The following is a 12,640-nucleotide window of genomic DNA, read 5'->3' as shown; positions in this document are numbered from 1 at the left end:
TATAGTAAGGCGTTTTTTTGTGAAAAAGTAAGGCGTTCTTTTGCAAAAAAAGCCAATCATGTATAGTAAGGCGTTTTTTTGCGAAAAAATAACGACCATGTATAGTAAGGGTATAGTAAGGCGTTCTTTTGCAAAAAAAGCCAATCATGTATAGTAAGGCGTTTTTTTGCGAAAAAATAACGACCATGTATAGTAAGGGTATAGTAAGGCGTTTTTATGTGAAAAAAACGACCATGTATAGTAAGGCGTTTTTATGTGAAAAAAACGACCATGTATAGTAAGGCGTTTTTTGAGAAAAAAACGACCATGTATAGTAAGGCGTTTTTTTGTGAAAAAAACGACCATGTATAGTAAGGCGTTCTTTTGCAAAAAAAGCCGACCATGTATAGTAAGGCGGTTTTTTTTGCGAAAAAATAACGACCATGTATAGTAAGGGTATAGTAAGGTGTTTTTTGTAAAAAAAACCCACCATGTATAGTAAAGTTTTTTTGTGAAAAAAACGACCATGTATAGTAAGGCGTTTTCTTGTGAAAAAAACGACCATGTATAGTAAGGCGTTTTTTTGTGAAAAAAATGACCATGTATAGTAAGGCGTTTTTTTGTGAAAAAAACGACCATGTATAGTAAGGCGTTTTTTTAAAAAAACGACCATGTATAGTAACGCGTTTTTTGTGAAAAAAATGACCATGTATAGTGAGGGTATAGTAAGGCGTTTTTTGTGAAAAAAACCCGACCATGTATAGTAAGCGTTTTTTGTGAAAAAAAATGACCATGTATAGTAAGATGTTTTTTGGAAAAACGACCATGTATAGTAAGGCTCATTTGGGATAAAACGACCATGTATAGTAAGGCGTTTTTTTGTGAAAAAAACAACCATATATAGTAAGGCTTTTTTGGGATAAAACGACCTTGTATAGTAAGGCGTTTTTTGTGAAAAAAACGACCATGTATAGTAAGGGTTTTTTTGTGAAAAAAACGACCATGTATAGGAAGGTTTTTTTTGTGAAAAAAAACGACCTTGTATAGTAAGGGTTTTTTTGTGAAAAAAACGACCATGTATAGGAAGGGTTTTTTTTGTGAAAAAAACGACCATGTATAGTAAGGCGTTTTTTGGGGAAAAAAATGACTGTGTATTGTAAGGCATTTTTTGTAAAAAAAGACCATGTATAGTAAGGCGTGTTTTTGCGAAAAAAAACGACCATGTATTGTAAGGGTATAGTAAGGCGTTCTTTGTGAAAACAACGACCATGTACAGCAAGGCGTTTTTGGGGGAAAAAAAAAAACCAAAAAAACCAAAAAAACCAACCATGTATCTTAAGGCGTTTTTTTTTGCCATTGGAGATATATAGACAAGGAGCAGCCTTGCTTTTCACCTCTCTACTGGCTGAGAGGATAGCGCCGTGGGATTGTAAACTTAAGGGTCCGGGTTCGAATCGCGGACATGGCTTTTTTATATGTATATATATTTGAAAAAAAAACGACCATGTATAGCAAGGCGTTTTTTGCGAAAAAAAAAAAAAACGACCATGTATAGTAAGGGTTTTTTTGTGAAAAAACGACCATGTATAGTAAGGCGTTTTTTGCGAAAAAAAAAAAATCGACCATGTATAGTAAGGCATTTTTTTGCCAAAAAAACCAAAACGACCATGTAAGGGTATATGTAAGGATATATGTATAGTGAGGGTATAGTAAGGCGTTTTTTGGTGAAAAAATGACCGTGTATCGTAAGGCGTCTTTTGTGGAAAAAAACCCCCAAAAAAAACATGTTTTTTTTTTTTAAACCGACCATGTATAATAAGGCGTTTTTTTTGTGGAAAAAATGACCATGTATAGTAAGGCCTTTTTTGTGAAAATAAAATGACTACGTATAGTAAGGTGTTTTTTGCGAAAAAAAAAATCGACCATGTATAGTAAGGTGTTTTTTTTGTGAAAAAAAACCAACCATGTATAGTAAGGCGTTTTTGCGCAAAAAAAACCCGACCATGTATAGTAAGGGTATAGTAAGGCGTTTTTTTGTGAAAAAATGACCGTGTATAGTAAGGCGTCTTTTGTGAAAAAAAAATACCAACCATGTATAGTAAGGTGTTTTTTAAAAAAAACGACCATGTATAGTAAGGCGTTTTTTTGTGAAAAAAACAACCATGTATAAGTAAGGCGTTTTTTGTGAAAAAATAACAACCATGTATATAGTAAGAGTACAGTAGGCGTCTTTTGTGAAAAAATGACATCATAAGGCGTTTTTTTTTTTTTATGTATAGTAAGGCGTTTTTGGGTAAAAAAAAATACCAACCATGTAAAATAAAGCATTTTTTAAAAAAAACGACCATGTATAGTAAGGCGTTTTTTGTGAAAAAAAACGACCATTTAGAGTAAGGCGTTTTTTGTGAAAACATTTTTACCATATCTAGTAAGGGTATAGTAAGGGGACAGTAAGCCATTTTTGGCGAAAAAAACGACCATGTATAGTAAGGCCTTTTTTTGCAAAAAAAAAAAAAACACCATGTAAGGGTATATGTAAGGGTATATGTATAGTAAGGGTATAGTAAGGCGTTTTTTGGTGAAAAAAGGACCGTGTATCGTAAGGTGTTTTTTTGTAAAAAAAAAAAAAAAAGACCATGTATATATAGTAAGGCGTCTTTTGTGAAGAAAAAAAAGACATGTATGGTAAGGCGTTTTTTTAAAAAAACGACCATGTATAATAAGGTGTTTTTTTGTGAAAAAAACGACCATGTATAGTGAAGGTATAGTAAGGCGTTTTTTGTGAAAAAAACAACCATGTATAGTAAGGGTTTTTTTGTGAAAAAAAACGACAGTGTATAGTAAGGCGTTTTTGGTGAAGAAAAAAAAAAACGACCATGAATAGCAAGGTGTTTTTTTTTAAAAGACGACCATGTATAGTAAGGCGTTTTTTGGAATAAAACGACCATGTATAGTAAGGCGTTCTTTTGCAAAAAAAAGCCGACCATGTATAGTAAGGCGTTTTTTGTGAAAAAATAACAACCATGTATAGTGAGGGTATACCAAAGCGTTTTTGTGAAAAAAATACCATGTATTTTTTGTTTTAAAAAAAAAAACCCAAAAAACGACCATGTATAGTAAGGCGTTTTTTGGAAAAAACGTGTTTAAATACAGTATATACTTTTGGGCAATGACGCCTCGAGATACGAGGGATGCGACTTGACTCGCGACTAGTATGACTGCAGTTTACCGAGTCACTTAATAATCTGTTTTGTGTCAAATAAAACAGACTACAATCATTCTAACAAAGTATTTATTCACGTATCAGTACAGAATATACAGTAGCCTATTACAAATACAACAAAATATATTAAATATTTACAATCTGGAGTTAGACACACTATACTACAGTATTATTATTAGGATGTACACTACTACACTAAAAAACACAAAAACTGCACATTCAATCCATTTTTTTTTCTAAAGCAGACCCCAACACAACAAAACATCAACAAGGTAATGCTACCACATCTTAGACTGATCACAATTTATCTTTTTTTTTACAGTTAACTATGAAGAGTAGCCACGAAACTCTTCGTCGTTTGCACGACTGTGTTATACTGCCCCCCTGTGGCTCACATCAGAAGCGGCCGCAACGAGGTAATCATGATGTGCATGCGAGCGCTATCATGCTTAGTAAAAACACGTCACACTTTTGAAATGACATTTCTATTCATTTCTGGACATCTGGACAAAGAATGTGGTCGTTATAAAAATGTCCAATAGAAAAATCAAACTATCCGATTTTTCCTTACAAAATCTTGATGACAAACGAGAGAAAAACATGAGAATGTGATATTACAGTTGGACTTTAATGAGAAGACTGTACAACGAGAAGGTTTCAAACACAAAGCGGCAATGCAGTATTTTCAATGTACATATCAGTGAAATGAATCATTTTCATTGTGCACGTTGATTACCTATCAAAGCAAAGGCTGAAAATTGGCTTGGATTTCATTTTTTACTTGCAGGACGGCTAACGACACCACACAGACTTGCGCAGACCACCAACGAGAAGACACCCTCACGTACAGTCGCGACATTTTCTGGTTGAACTCACAACTTTCATTTCTCGTTTGACCATTTTCGCTGGTTCTGCTCACATGGCTGCTAAATTCGCAACACCTATATTATCATGTACAGTGGAATATTTCTATCTTTACATTTATCTATAGGACTCGATGGTGGATTTGTGAGTCATTGACACAAGGCATGTAAAAAGTAGAAGGCAAAGAAATCAGGTGTTGAAATGAAAACAAAGGGCACCTGTGACTTTGAAAACTCTTAAGCGACACCTTACAAGTGACAATTGTTTTTTTTTTGGGGGGGGGGCTCAATTTAAGGATATCTTAAGCTCAAAAGACACAGTTCAAATGTTCACGGCGGAAATGGATGGAGGGCCTTTTGTTTGGCGCGTCGTGGGGGCAGCCAATGCTCACGTGTGCTGGATTTGGTGCAACAGTGCAAACCAGCGTGAAAGCAGTGGTACCTTGACTTACAAAAAAGCGCCGTGATTTTTAACGTCTTTCGCTGACACTTTTTCATCGTGGGTTGTCAACTCAGATCGCCTCACAACAAACACACAGCGCAAAATGCCTCGGATGGGCTAACGAAAGCAGCACAGTTGCCATCATACAGATAAAACGCTTAAACAACTTGACTTTGAGCACGTGCAGGCAGCGCAAACAACGCGCGCAAGCATACATTCTTTATCCTCGGCAAAAAAAAAAACGTCAAAATGACTGCAGCTTGTCTTTGTCGCATATTTTTCTACACTGCGAAGAAAATAAAAATGTCCCTACCCACAAAATTCTAGAAGCAAAGTTATACACACCATCATTTTACAGCCCCCTGGTGGCCAGAGTGAGCACATGATGCACAAGCGGTTTCTTGACATTCTAATACTCTGCGTGTTTTTTTTAATGACCATATTATAGAATGTTATTGTTCGTGAAGACAAAAGAAAAAAAAAAAAAACGCGCTACAAAAATGTTGGGGTTGTGTTTTTGGGTACGTTGGAATTAACGGCATTTCCCACACTTGAGTGGTTGAAGATGATTTGAGTTCCAATGTGAATTGGCTCAGCGAGCGCGCTTGTATGTCAAGGCACCACTGTGCGTTCCCCCAAAAAAGGTGCGGACAGGCGTCGGGGCGGCAGCGGTGACGTCGGCGAGCCGTTTAGTCCCGTCAAAGGCGAAGAAACGCCCGCTAGCTCGAGCTAATGAATGAAGGAGCAACGCAAGCAACCCAAAGGTTCCGCGCTTCAGTCCGGGTTACCATGGCGATATGTCGGGCGGGCGCCGCTTGGGCAGGCGGCGAGGCGTCGCGCGCGCGCTAGTTGCCGCAGCACGGCGCCTTTGCGGGCTGCGCCGCCGCCGTCAGGTCCACGCCGCGGTTCCGCCCGCCTCCGTTAGTGGCGCCCGCTGACTGGGGCTCCGTCTTGGGCAGTCGCTTAGCTAGCCAAAAGCCAAAAAGTACACCACACGTTTTAGGACTTCCAACTTCAAGCATCATGAAATATGTGCGCTCGTACAAACTAGCACAAGGGCCAAATGGGGAAAGCATGAGAAAAATATACAATGAGAACTAACTGTGGTTTTTTTTGGTTTTTTTTTAAAGGGCTCGAGTTGAGTAATGTCATATTTGGAAGGCTTGACTTTTTTTTTTTTTTGGAATCAAAGCCAGAAATATTTTTTCAGAACGGTTGTTTTTTCAAGACAAAAGTGGGGATTTTATTTTCAAGGAAAACTCTGTATTTCAATTAGAACATATTTTGAAAATTAGAAAATAACCTTTTGGGGAGAAAAAAAAAACATTTTCTAGGTGGAAAAAGGCTGTCCTCTTCTTTTATATTAGTATTAACGGTACTTAGAGGGGGGGAAAAAAGCTGCAATTTTTGGACAAGGAGCTGTTTTTTTTGTTTTTTTCCAAGGAAAAAAGTTTATTTAATTAAGGGAGGTTGCTATTTTTAAGTTGGAAAACTGGTATGCAAGTAAAAAAAAAAAAAAAATTAAGTATTTTAGGTAAAAAGTCGAAATGAAAAAGAAAACCCACAAAACACAGATCAAGCAATGCATCGACGCTATTTTGCCTTCATTTTGTTGGACGGGCCGGAAAACGAAGCGCTCAAACATTGATCTTGTCAGGCTGACACTCACCGATTGCCAAAAAGATTTCGTTGACGTTCACGGACGTCTTGGCCGACGTCTCCATGAAAAGTAAGCTGTTGTCGTCGGCGTACGCCTGCGCGTCCTGTCAAACAACAATGTGTCACTTATGGGGAGCAAAAGTCCACACACCCCTGTTCACATGCCATTATTCTGTCATAGGAAAACAGAAACAAATAACATTCTAATTTTTTTCTCTCATACATACTCAACTGAAACGAACAAACAAGAAATCCATTCCAAGTGCTTCTGATTAACCCGGGAAAAAAAAAAAGTTCCGCTGTTCTAGTAGACTTTTGCTGCCATTTTTTATTCGGGTGCCAACACTGACTGCCGTTTAGAATTGTTTGTAATTCAAACCGACCTGGAAGTGGACCGCCCTCTTGGGGGCCAAGTCAGCCTTGTTGCCCGACAAAGCAATGACGATGTGCGGGCTGGCTTGCCTCTGCAGCTCCTTCACCCAATTCTTTGCTCGTGCAAAAGACTCCTGCGGACCAAAAAGCAAAAAAAAAAAAAAAAAAAAAAACCTCTCATTATCCATTGACGCCATCAAGCACGTGGGACACGCGAGCGCGGCGGCCGTGCCTCGTTGGTGATGTCGTAGACCACGATGGCGGCCTGCGCTCCTCTGTAGTACATGGGCGCCAAGCTGTGGTAGCGCTCCTGGCCCGCCGTGTCCCAAATCTCAAATTTCACCGTCGTGTCGTCCAGACACACCGTCTGAGTGAGGAAGGCCGCTGAAACACGGACGCGGGATCATCAACCGCAAAATCATCCACGTTCAAATGGGCAATCGATGCTGTTCTACAAAACCTTTCGGTGTCTGGTGTGGCCGCAATGTGCTACCTTATAAGTGGAAGTAAAAAGAGAGAAAATCTCAGTCTCAATTCGTTTGAGAGAAAAATACGCAATAAATCCAACCAAGAAAAATGAATGACTTTTTTTTTTTTTTTCACCCCCTCTGGAACAAGTTAGAATTATACGAGACGTTACTTCTTATTTCTCAATTCGCCAACGTCCATTGCCGTGTGATTGTTTGAAACGCAAACTGGGCCGCTTTTGTCCGGAGCACATACATGAGCGGCACGCCGAACAAGGACGGCACATTTGAGCCCACCTCTCCGCCGGCGCCGCCTACTCACCTCCTATTGTGCTCTCCTGGAACTCGTGAAACTGTCCCTTGACGAAGCGCAGCACCAAGCTGGACTTGCCCACGGCCGACTCGCCCAGCAGCACCAGCTTGAACTGGCAGATCTTGTTGGCGCCGTTGGGTCTCGTCGCTCCGCCCCTGCTGGCCATGACGTCCACGTCGGATTGCCCCACCGCGGGCGTCCCGCTCGGCACCCTTTCGCTGCAACCGCAATCGATTGGTCGGCGGGAGCCACTGTCCGGTCGCAGGATGCCGTACAAAGTCCTTTGCTGAGGAAAGACACAAAACAACAAAGAACACAAGTTCGAGCCTTATGTTTCGATCCGCTTACACGGGGGCAAGAACAGCGCGTTTGCATACCACGCATCGCTTTGTAACTTATTTCGGAAGGAAGTGCCCGTTTAATTCCCACACAAACAAATGACTGTGGGAGCGCCTCAAGCATGACTTCAGGAATGTTAGTTGGTCCAAGTCCTCTCTTGAACCAGCAGAGATATCGCTTGAAATGCAATCTCAATGCAAGCGCTGAAAAGAGTGCGCAATCTTTGCTCGGCTGCATAAGGTGCAGTCTTGATGCTGTATGCACACTGAAAACAAACCCGCAAAAGCATGGCCACTTTCCCTTGGAGGTCATGTCATTCATAAATACGCTGTCATAATCTGGTTGCACCTACAATACAAGTCATGGCGTGTAGGTTGTCCGTAAATGATGCAAAATTGCACATTTCACGTAAATGCGTTTCAGGCAAAGCAACAACTGTCCTCAAACACACGGATTGACTCGATTTTTAAGTTGACAGTAAACGCACCAGCGGCTATTTGAACTTGGTATTTAAAACAGCAGGCGCACTTTTGGCGTGATAAAAGTACCATTGTCGTTGACAGAAAGTCATGACGTTAAACTTTTCGGTCTCGCGCGTTTAGCAAATACGTTATATTAGTCAAGATTTAAAATCTCTCTTTCTCTTTCTTTTTTTTTTTTTTTTTAAAGGACAAGCAAGCTACGTTAGCATGAGGGCTAATTAGTTAGTACGAAAAAATACCAAAACAGTGCCCAATATGATACACAATGCCCCCCCCCCCCCCCGAGGCCTATAAACAACGGCGGCATTTGCGCAAGATGGCTAGCGACAAGTTAGCTGGCTACGGCGCTGGAAAACCCCAACGTGACGTCATGTTCCCCGCTAACCTGACCACCAGACGACGATTTTGAACGGCGAACTTGTTGACCGTCCACACGGCTTCGGTGCTCAGCTGCCGGGAGGAAGAAACGACCAGGCGGGGAAATGAGCAGTCGTCACGTCTTCCTTGCTTCTTTCCTTCCTTTCTTTCTTCTCGCCAGTTCCCTTTGGAACCAAAACACAAACAAGCAACTCTTCTTCCGCCTTCGCGCGCCACGTCACCGTCCGTATGACGTCACCAGCACTGACGTTTGTGTGGTAGCCCCTTTTTGGAAAAAAAAAAAAATTCTGGTCAAAATATGTAAGAATCCGTTAAAAATATTTAATATGGTTTCAAAACATTTATATTAAGTTGCATATGTATATAAAAAAATACTATACTTATAAAATTGAATACGAGGCAGCGCCTGTGTTACCCCATCCGGTCAGAGGAGCGCTGTGATCTTTTGTTCTGTCTGTTACGACAAGCGAAGAAGACACTCCGGAAGAAAGGGCCCCCGTACACAGCATGTTTTATTTATCGTCTCATTGAATGTTTTGAAGGTCCACTGATAGTGTAGTGGTACACACGCCTGAGTTGTGTGCGGGCAGCGTGGGATTGATTCCCGCTCAGTGTCAGTGTCTATGTGTGCCCTGCGACTGGCTGGCGACCAGTTCGGGGTGTAGTCTGCCTTCGCCCATTGACGGCTGGGATAGGCTCCAGCAATTCCCCGCGACCCTGTATAGGATAAGCGGTTTGGAAGATGACATGACATGAATGTTTTGACGGTAATGTGGTCTCATTTCAAGCGTTAAAGCATGTAACCTTATGAACGTTTTCGCACAGCGCACGAAAAACTAAACCTTGAATCATGGACGAAGGGGACGTCGAGACGCCGGAGGAGATGTTACTAAAGCAGCATCGCAAGGAGAAGAAAGACCTGCAAGGTACATTTTTGATGATGTTCTGTTCTCCATATAAGGTGTTCATTTCACAATCTGGTTTTATTGTGCTTATAGGACATGGCTGCACCATACTTAATTTCGCTATATGATTGAAAACAGTGCATATTGTTAAATTAATACCTGACAATGACAATTTCACATCAGAAACTGAGCATTATTACTTAGTAAAGGCAGATTGTATTTTAATGTAAAGCCCATACCTATATATTTTAAATGCTCACTATTGCAATCAGTTGACTCAACTCTTTGTTTCTCAACAGCCCAAATCCAGAGCATGAAAAACAGTGTTCCCAAAAATGACAAGAAGAGAAGGAAGCAGATGACAGAGGAGATCGCCAAGATGGAGGCAGAGCTGGATCACAAACACGACGAGGAGCTGCGGCAACTCGTGTCGACATCTGACGTACAGGTACGGCACTAATGCTGAAATGTCTTTTGAGTCATTTCCATCCACCGCGGATGTCCTCTCAAGGTGGAGGAGGCGGTGAATGGAGTGGAGGCACTGACTGTTGAAGTGCAGCCGCGCGTCACCAAAGCCCAGAAGAGAAGGGTGAGCTCCAAATTCAAGAGTACACTACAACTCGAGCTCCAGCGTCCTTGACCCAGCTGTGCTTCCAGGACAAGAAGGCTGCCCAGGAGCGTGAGCGCGAGAGCAGGATCGCCGAGGCCGAGGTGCAAAACCTGCAGGGCGAGCGCCACCTGGAGGGCGTCAAGCTTGCGGAGAAGCTGTCGCCGCGGGGGCTTCAGATCAAGGAGATCTCCTCCGACGGCCACTGCATGTACCGTGCCATCCAGGATCAGCTGGTGCGGCGAGATGGGGTTCAAACATACACCGCACTCGGGTTTTTTGTAATGTGTCATTTCTCGCAGAGGATAAAGGATATATGCACGCGCTGAGTATTGTTATATCGTCTGTCTACATTTGTTTAAAGATCGATTGCTACAGGTTTATAAAGACCGCAATATTGAGCCAATAAAGAGAAGCGGTCCCGATAGTGACCCCTGTGGGACCCCGTGCTTGATAGCTCTGCTGAATGATTTGCGTCCAATGCTTCCCACCCAGGCATGTCAACAGTGCGGCACTCTATTGCACGTGTAAAGGTCGAGTAAACAAACACCTGCGTGTTGTTGTGTTCCATGGAAGTCCGAGTTGAGCGTGAAGGAGCTGCGGTGTCGCACGGCGGCGCACATGCGGAGCCACGCCGACGACTTCCTGCCGTTCCTCAGCAACCCCGACACGGGCGACATGTACACAGCGGGTACCTGCAAGCGCAACATTAGTCATCGCTTACTTTGGGAATCCTCATCATCGCAACGTGTGCTTTGCCTTGCAGAGGACTTTGACAAATACTGTAACGACGTGGAGCATACAGCAGCGTGGGGCGGACAGCTTGAGGTGAGTCTTGGAGGGCAGATCCCAGATCAGTTTTTTATTTTTTTTAATTTAATTTTATTTTTTTGTTCCGAATCAAATTTGTCAGCTATTTTTGGGTTCGTTGCCACGCAAGCAAAAAACACGATTAATTAATTATTAATTCTGCAGCTGCAACAATTTATTTTTCTTGAAACACTGCGTTAAACTATGAATTATTGTTTCAAAAATATTTGCTGTTAAAGATTTTTTTTTTTTTTTTGCAGTAGTGAATTCATGATTACTGTACACACTTTGACTACTATTGTATTTTTTTTGCAGAACTTTTTTTATGTTGCAATTGATATCAGTGGTCCTCAAACCTTATAGACCAAAGTAGTGTTAATTTCGCTAACGAAACTATTTCCGTCAACGCACACTTTACCAGACAAAGATGAGACTAAAACCTCCATTAATGAATAAACAGTAAGTGGGACTCAATCAACGCGCATTTTGGTGGACTAATGATGGCGAGACGAAAAGTATGGAGTTTATGAAATAAAGATTCCCTCCCCGTCCGTCTGTGAGCAGCTCCAAGCACTGAGCAAAGTCCTGCAACGTCCCATCCAAGTCATCCAGGCCGATTCACCGCCCATCACCATCGGCGAGGAGCACGCCGGCGACGCCATCACTCTCATGTGAGTCCTTTGAGTACTAATAGACACCCCCGCACCCCGCCTCCTTTCCTCTCACGTGTTTTTGTGTGTGGCTTTGCAGCTACATGCGTCACGCCTACGGGCTGGGGGAGCACTACAATTCCGTGGAGCAGCTCAAGGAGCCGGCCGACAGCAGCTGAGAGAACGTCACTATCGATGAAACGATTTCCTCTTCATCCACGTCGAGTGGGCGCACACCTTGGGGGGGGGGCGAGGGGGACTTCCCAAAAACATATCAAAGCTGAATAAAGTATGAAAACAATGAAAGTCTTGTCTTATTTGACTGATTCTAGTTTGTTTGTTAGTTTGGTACGTAGAGACCAATCCTTGCCAGTAGATGGCGCCAAATACACTCAAACAAAACGTTGGAGAGCATCGCTTGATGCAGCTGGAATTCTCCATACACTGGCAAGCCAAATTCCTGTGCGCTGGTTTTCTACTTTTTTAAAAAAAAAAAATTAAACAGCTTGAATAACCTTTGAAATGTATTTTTAGCATCAACTATTCCCTTGTAATTATCAATCTTAAAGTTACGACTTTTTTTGGTATCTGTGTTGGTTGTAGTTGAATAAAAAGGAAATATTTGCCATTGTTTTTGTGACATTTCAAATATATTTGACTGATTTACTGATTATTTAAATTTGAAAGTATTTGAATTTTTTTTGTTGCCATGTATTACGTCTATTTTTTTCATTGACGCATTAGCTATGATATGATCAAGCATATCAAGGGCAGTTCCAGCGTTGCATTTCATGAACATTCTAATGAAATGGAAAAAAATGGCATCGCATCAGAATAGATTCACGAAAATTTTGTAAATATTTTCATGGATGCATTTATTTTTACTATAAACAATGTGTCTATTTCGCAATCAATTTCATCTAGTTTCGTCTGTTTAAAGTCTACCATCGAGTTCCACGTGCATTTGATCCGTTTCAATGACATCAACTGTACAGTATATTTTTCGTGTCGATTACATAACGTGATTGTTTGATTTGTTGCTTGAATTCCACTTTGAGGCTCGGATGGCGTCTCGTCCTCCAGCTGCAGGCAGATGCGGGACTCTCTCCGACACCGAGTGCCAAGTCAAAGTGAGTGCGTGAGAGAGAAGA

At 41.6% G+C, this 12,640-nt stretch overlaps 2 protein-coding genes across 3 annotated transcripts; one reads left to right on the top strand and one right to left on the bottom strand.

Moving 5' to 3' along the window:
• Positions 1-3,254: 3,254 nt before the first annotated feature.
• Positions 3,255-8,749, bottom strand: LOC147131908 (ras-related protein Rab-5A-like). Its single transcript, XM_086014804.1, has 6 exons — positions 8,525-8,749; positions 7,328-7,604; positions 6,771-6,922; positions 6,550-6,672; positions 6,177-6,270; positions 3,255-5,474 (listed from the first exon to the last, which is right to left on the bottom strand). Exons 2-6 carry the CDS (start codon positions 7,482-7,484, stop codon positions 5,353-5,355), a joined length of 648 nt encoding a protein of 215 aa, XP_085870930.1. The 5' UTR covers positions 7,485-7,604; positions 8,525-8,749; the 3' UTR covers positions 3,255-5,352.
• A 234-nt stretch (positions 8,750-8,983) lies between these two features.
• otud6b (OTU deubiquitinase 6B) lies at positions 8,984-11,753 on the top strand. 2 transcript variants are annotated; one of them, XM_086014632.1, is made up of 9 exons: positions 8,984-9,284; positions 9,343-9,443; positions 9,722-9,870; positions 9,934-10,011; positions 10,080-10,265; positions 10,606-10,720; positions 10,796-10,857; positions 11,404-11,510; positions 11,590-11,753. In XM_086014632.1, the coding sequence occupies exons 2-9, from the start codon at positions 9,368-9,370 to the stop codon at positions 11,666-11,668; spliced, it is 852 nt and encodes a 283-aa protein (XP_085870758.1). In that variant the 5' UTR covers positions 8,984-9,284; positions 9,343-9,367; the 3' UTR covers positions 11,669-11,753. The 2 variants fall into 2 exon arrangements, with proteins under 2 accessions (XP_085870758.1, XP_085870757.1); XM_086014631.1 differs by having other exon boundaries at positions 8,984-9,443.
• Positions 11,754-12,640: the final 887 nt, after the last annotated feature.

This window comes from Filicampus tigris, chromosome 18, assembly GCF_054856515.1.
Source record: "Filicampus tigris isolate MCC_2025a chromosome 18, RoL_Ftig_1.0, whole genome shotgun sequence".
In the NCBI taxonomy this organism is placed as follows: domain Eukaryota; kingdom Metazoa; phylum Chordata; class Actinopteri; order Syngnathiformes; family Syngnathidae; genus Filicampus; species Filicampus tigris.
This window is presented reverse-complemented; position numbering and strand designations above follow the sequence as displayed.

What these genes read in the sequence shown, in the direction of transcription:
- LOC147131908 (XM_086014804.1), bottom strand. Translation starts at nt 7,484, where the DNA reads ATGGCCAGCAGGGGCGGAGCGACGAGACCCAACGGCGCCAACAAGATC. An exon ending in AGAGGGCGGTCCACTTCCAG is followed by an intron (nt 6,271 to 6,549) that starts GTCGGTTTGAAT and finishes GTTGTTTGACAG; the next exon opens with GACGCGCAGGCGTACGCCGA. An exon ending in CGAAATCTTTTTGGCAATCG is followed by an intron (nt 5,475 to 6,176) that starts GTGAGTGTCAGC and finishes GCTTTTGGCTAG; the next exon opens with CTAAGCGACTGCCCAAGACG.
- otud6b (XM_086014632.1), top strand. Translation starts at nt 9,368, where the DNA reads ATGGACGAAGGGGACGTCGAGACGCCGGAGGAGATGTTACTAAAGCAG. An exon ending in GGAGAAGAAAGACCTGCAAG is followed by an intron (nt 9,444 to 9,721) that starts GTACATTTTTGA and finishes GTTTCTCAACAG; the next exon opens with CCCAAATCCAGAGCATGAAA. An exon ending in GGCGACGCCATCACTCTCAT is followed by an intron (nt 11,511 to 11,589) that starts GTGAGTCCTTTG and finishes GTGGCTTTGCAG; the next exon opens with CTACATGCGTCACGCCTACG.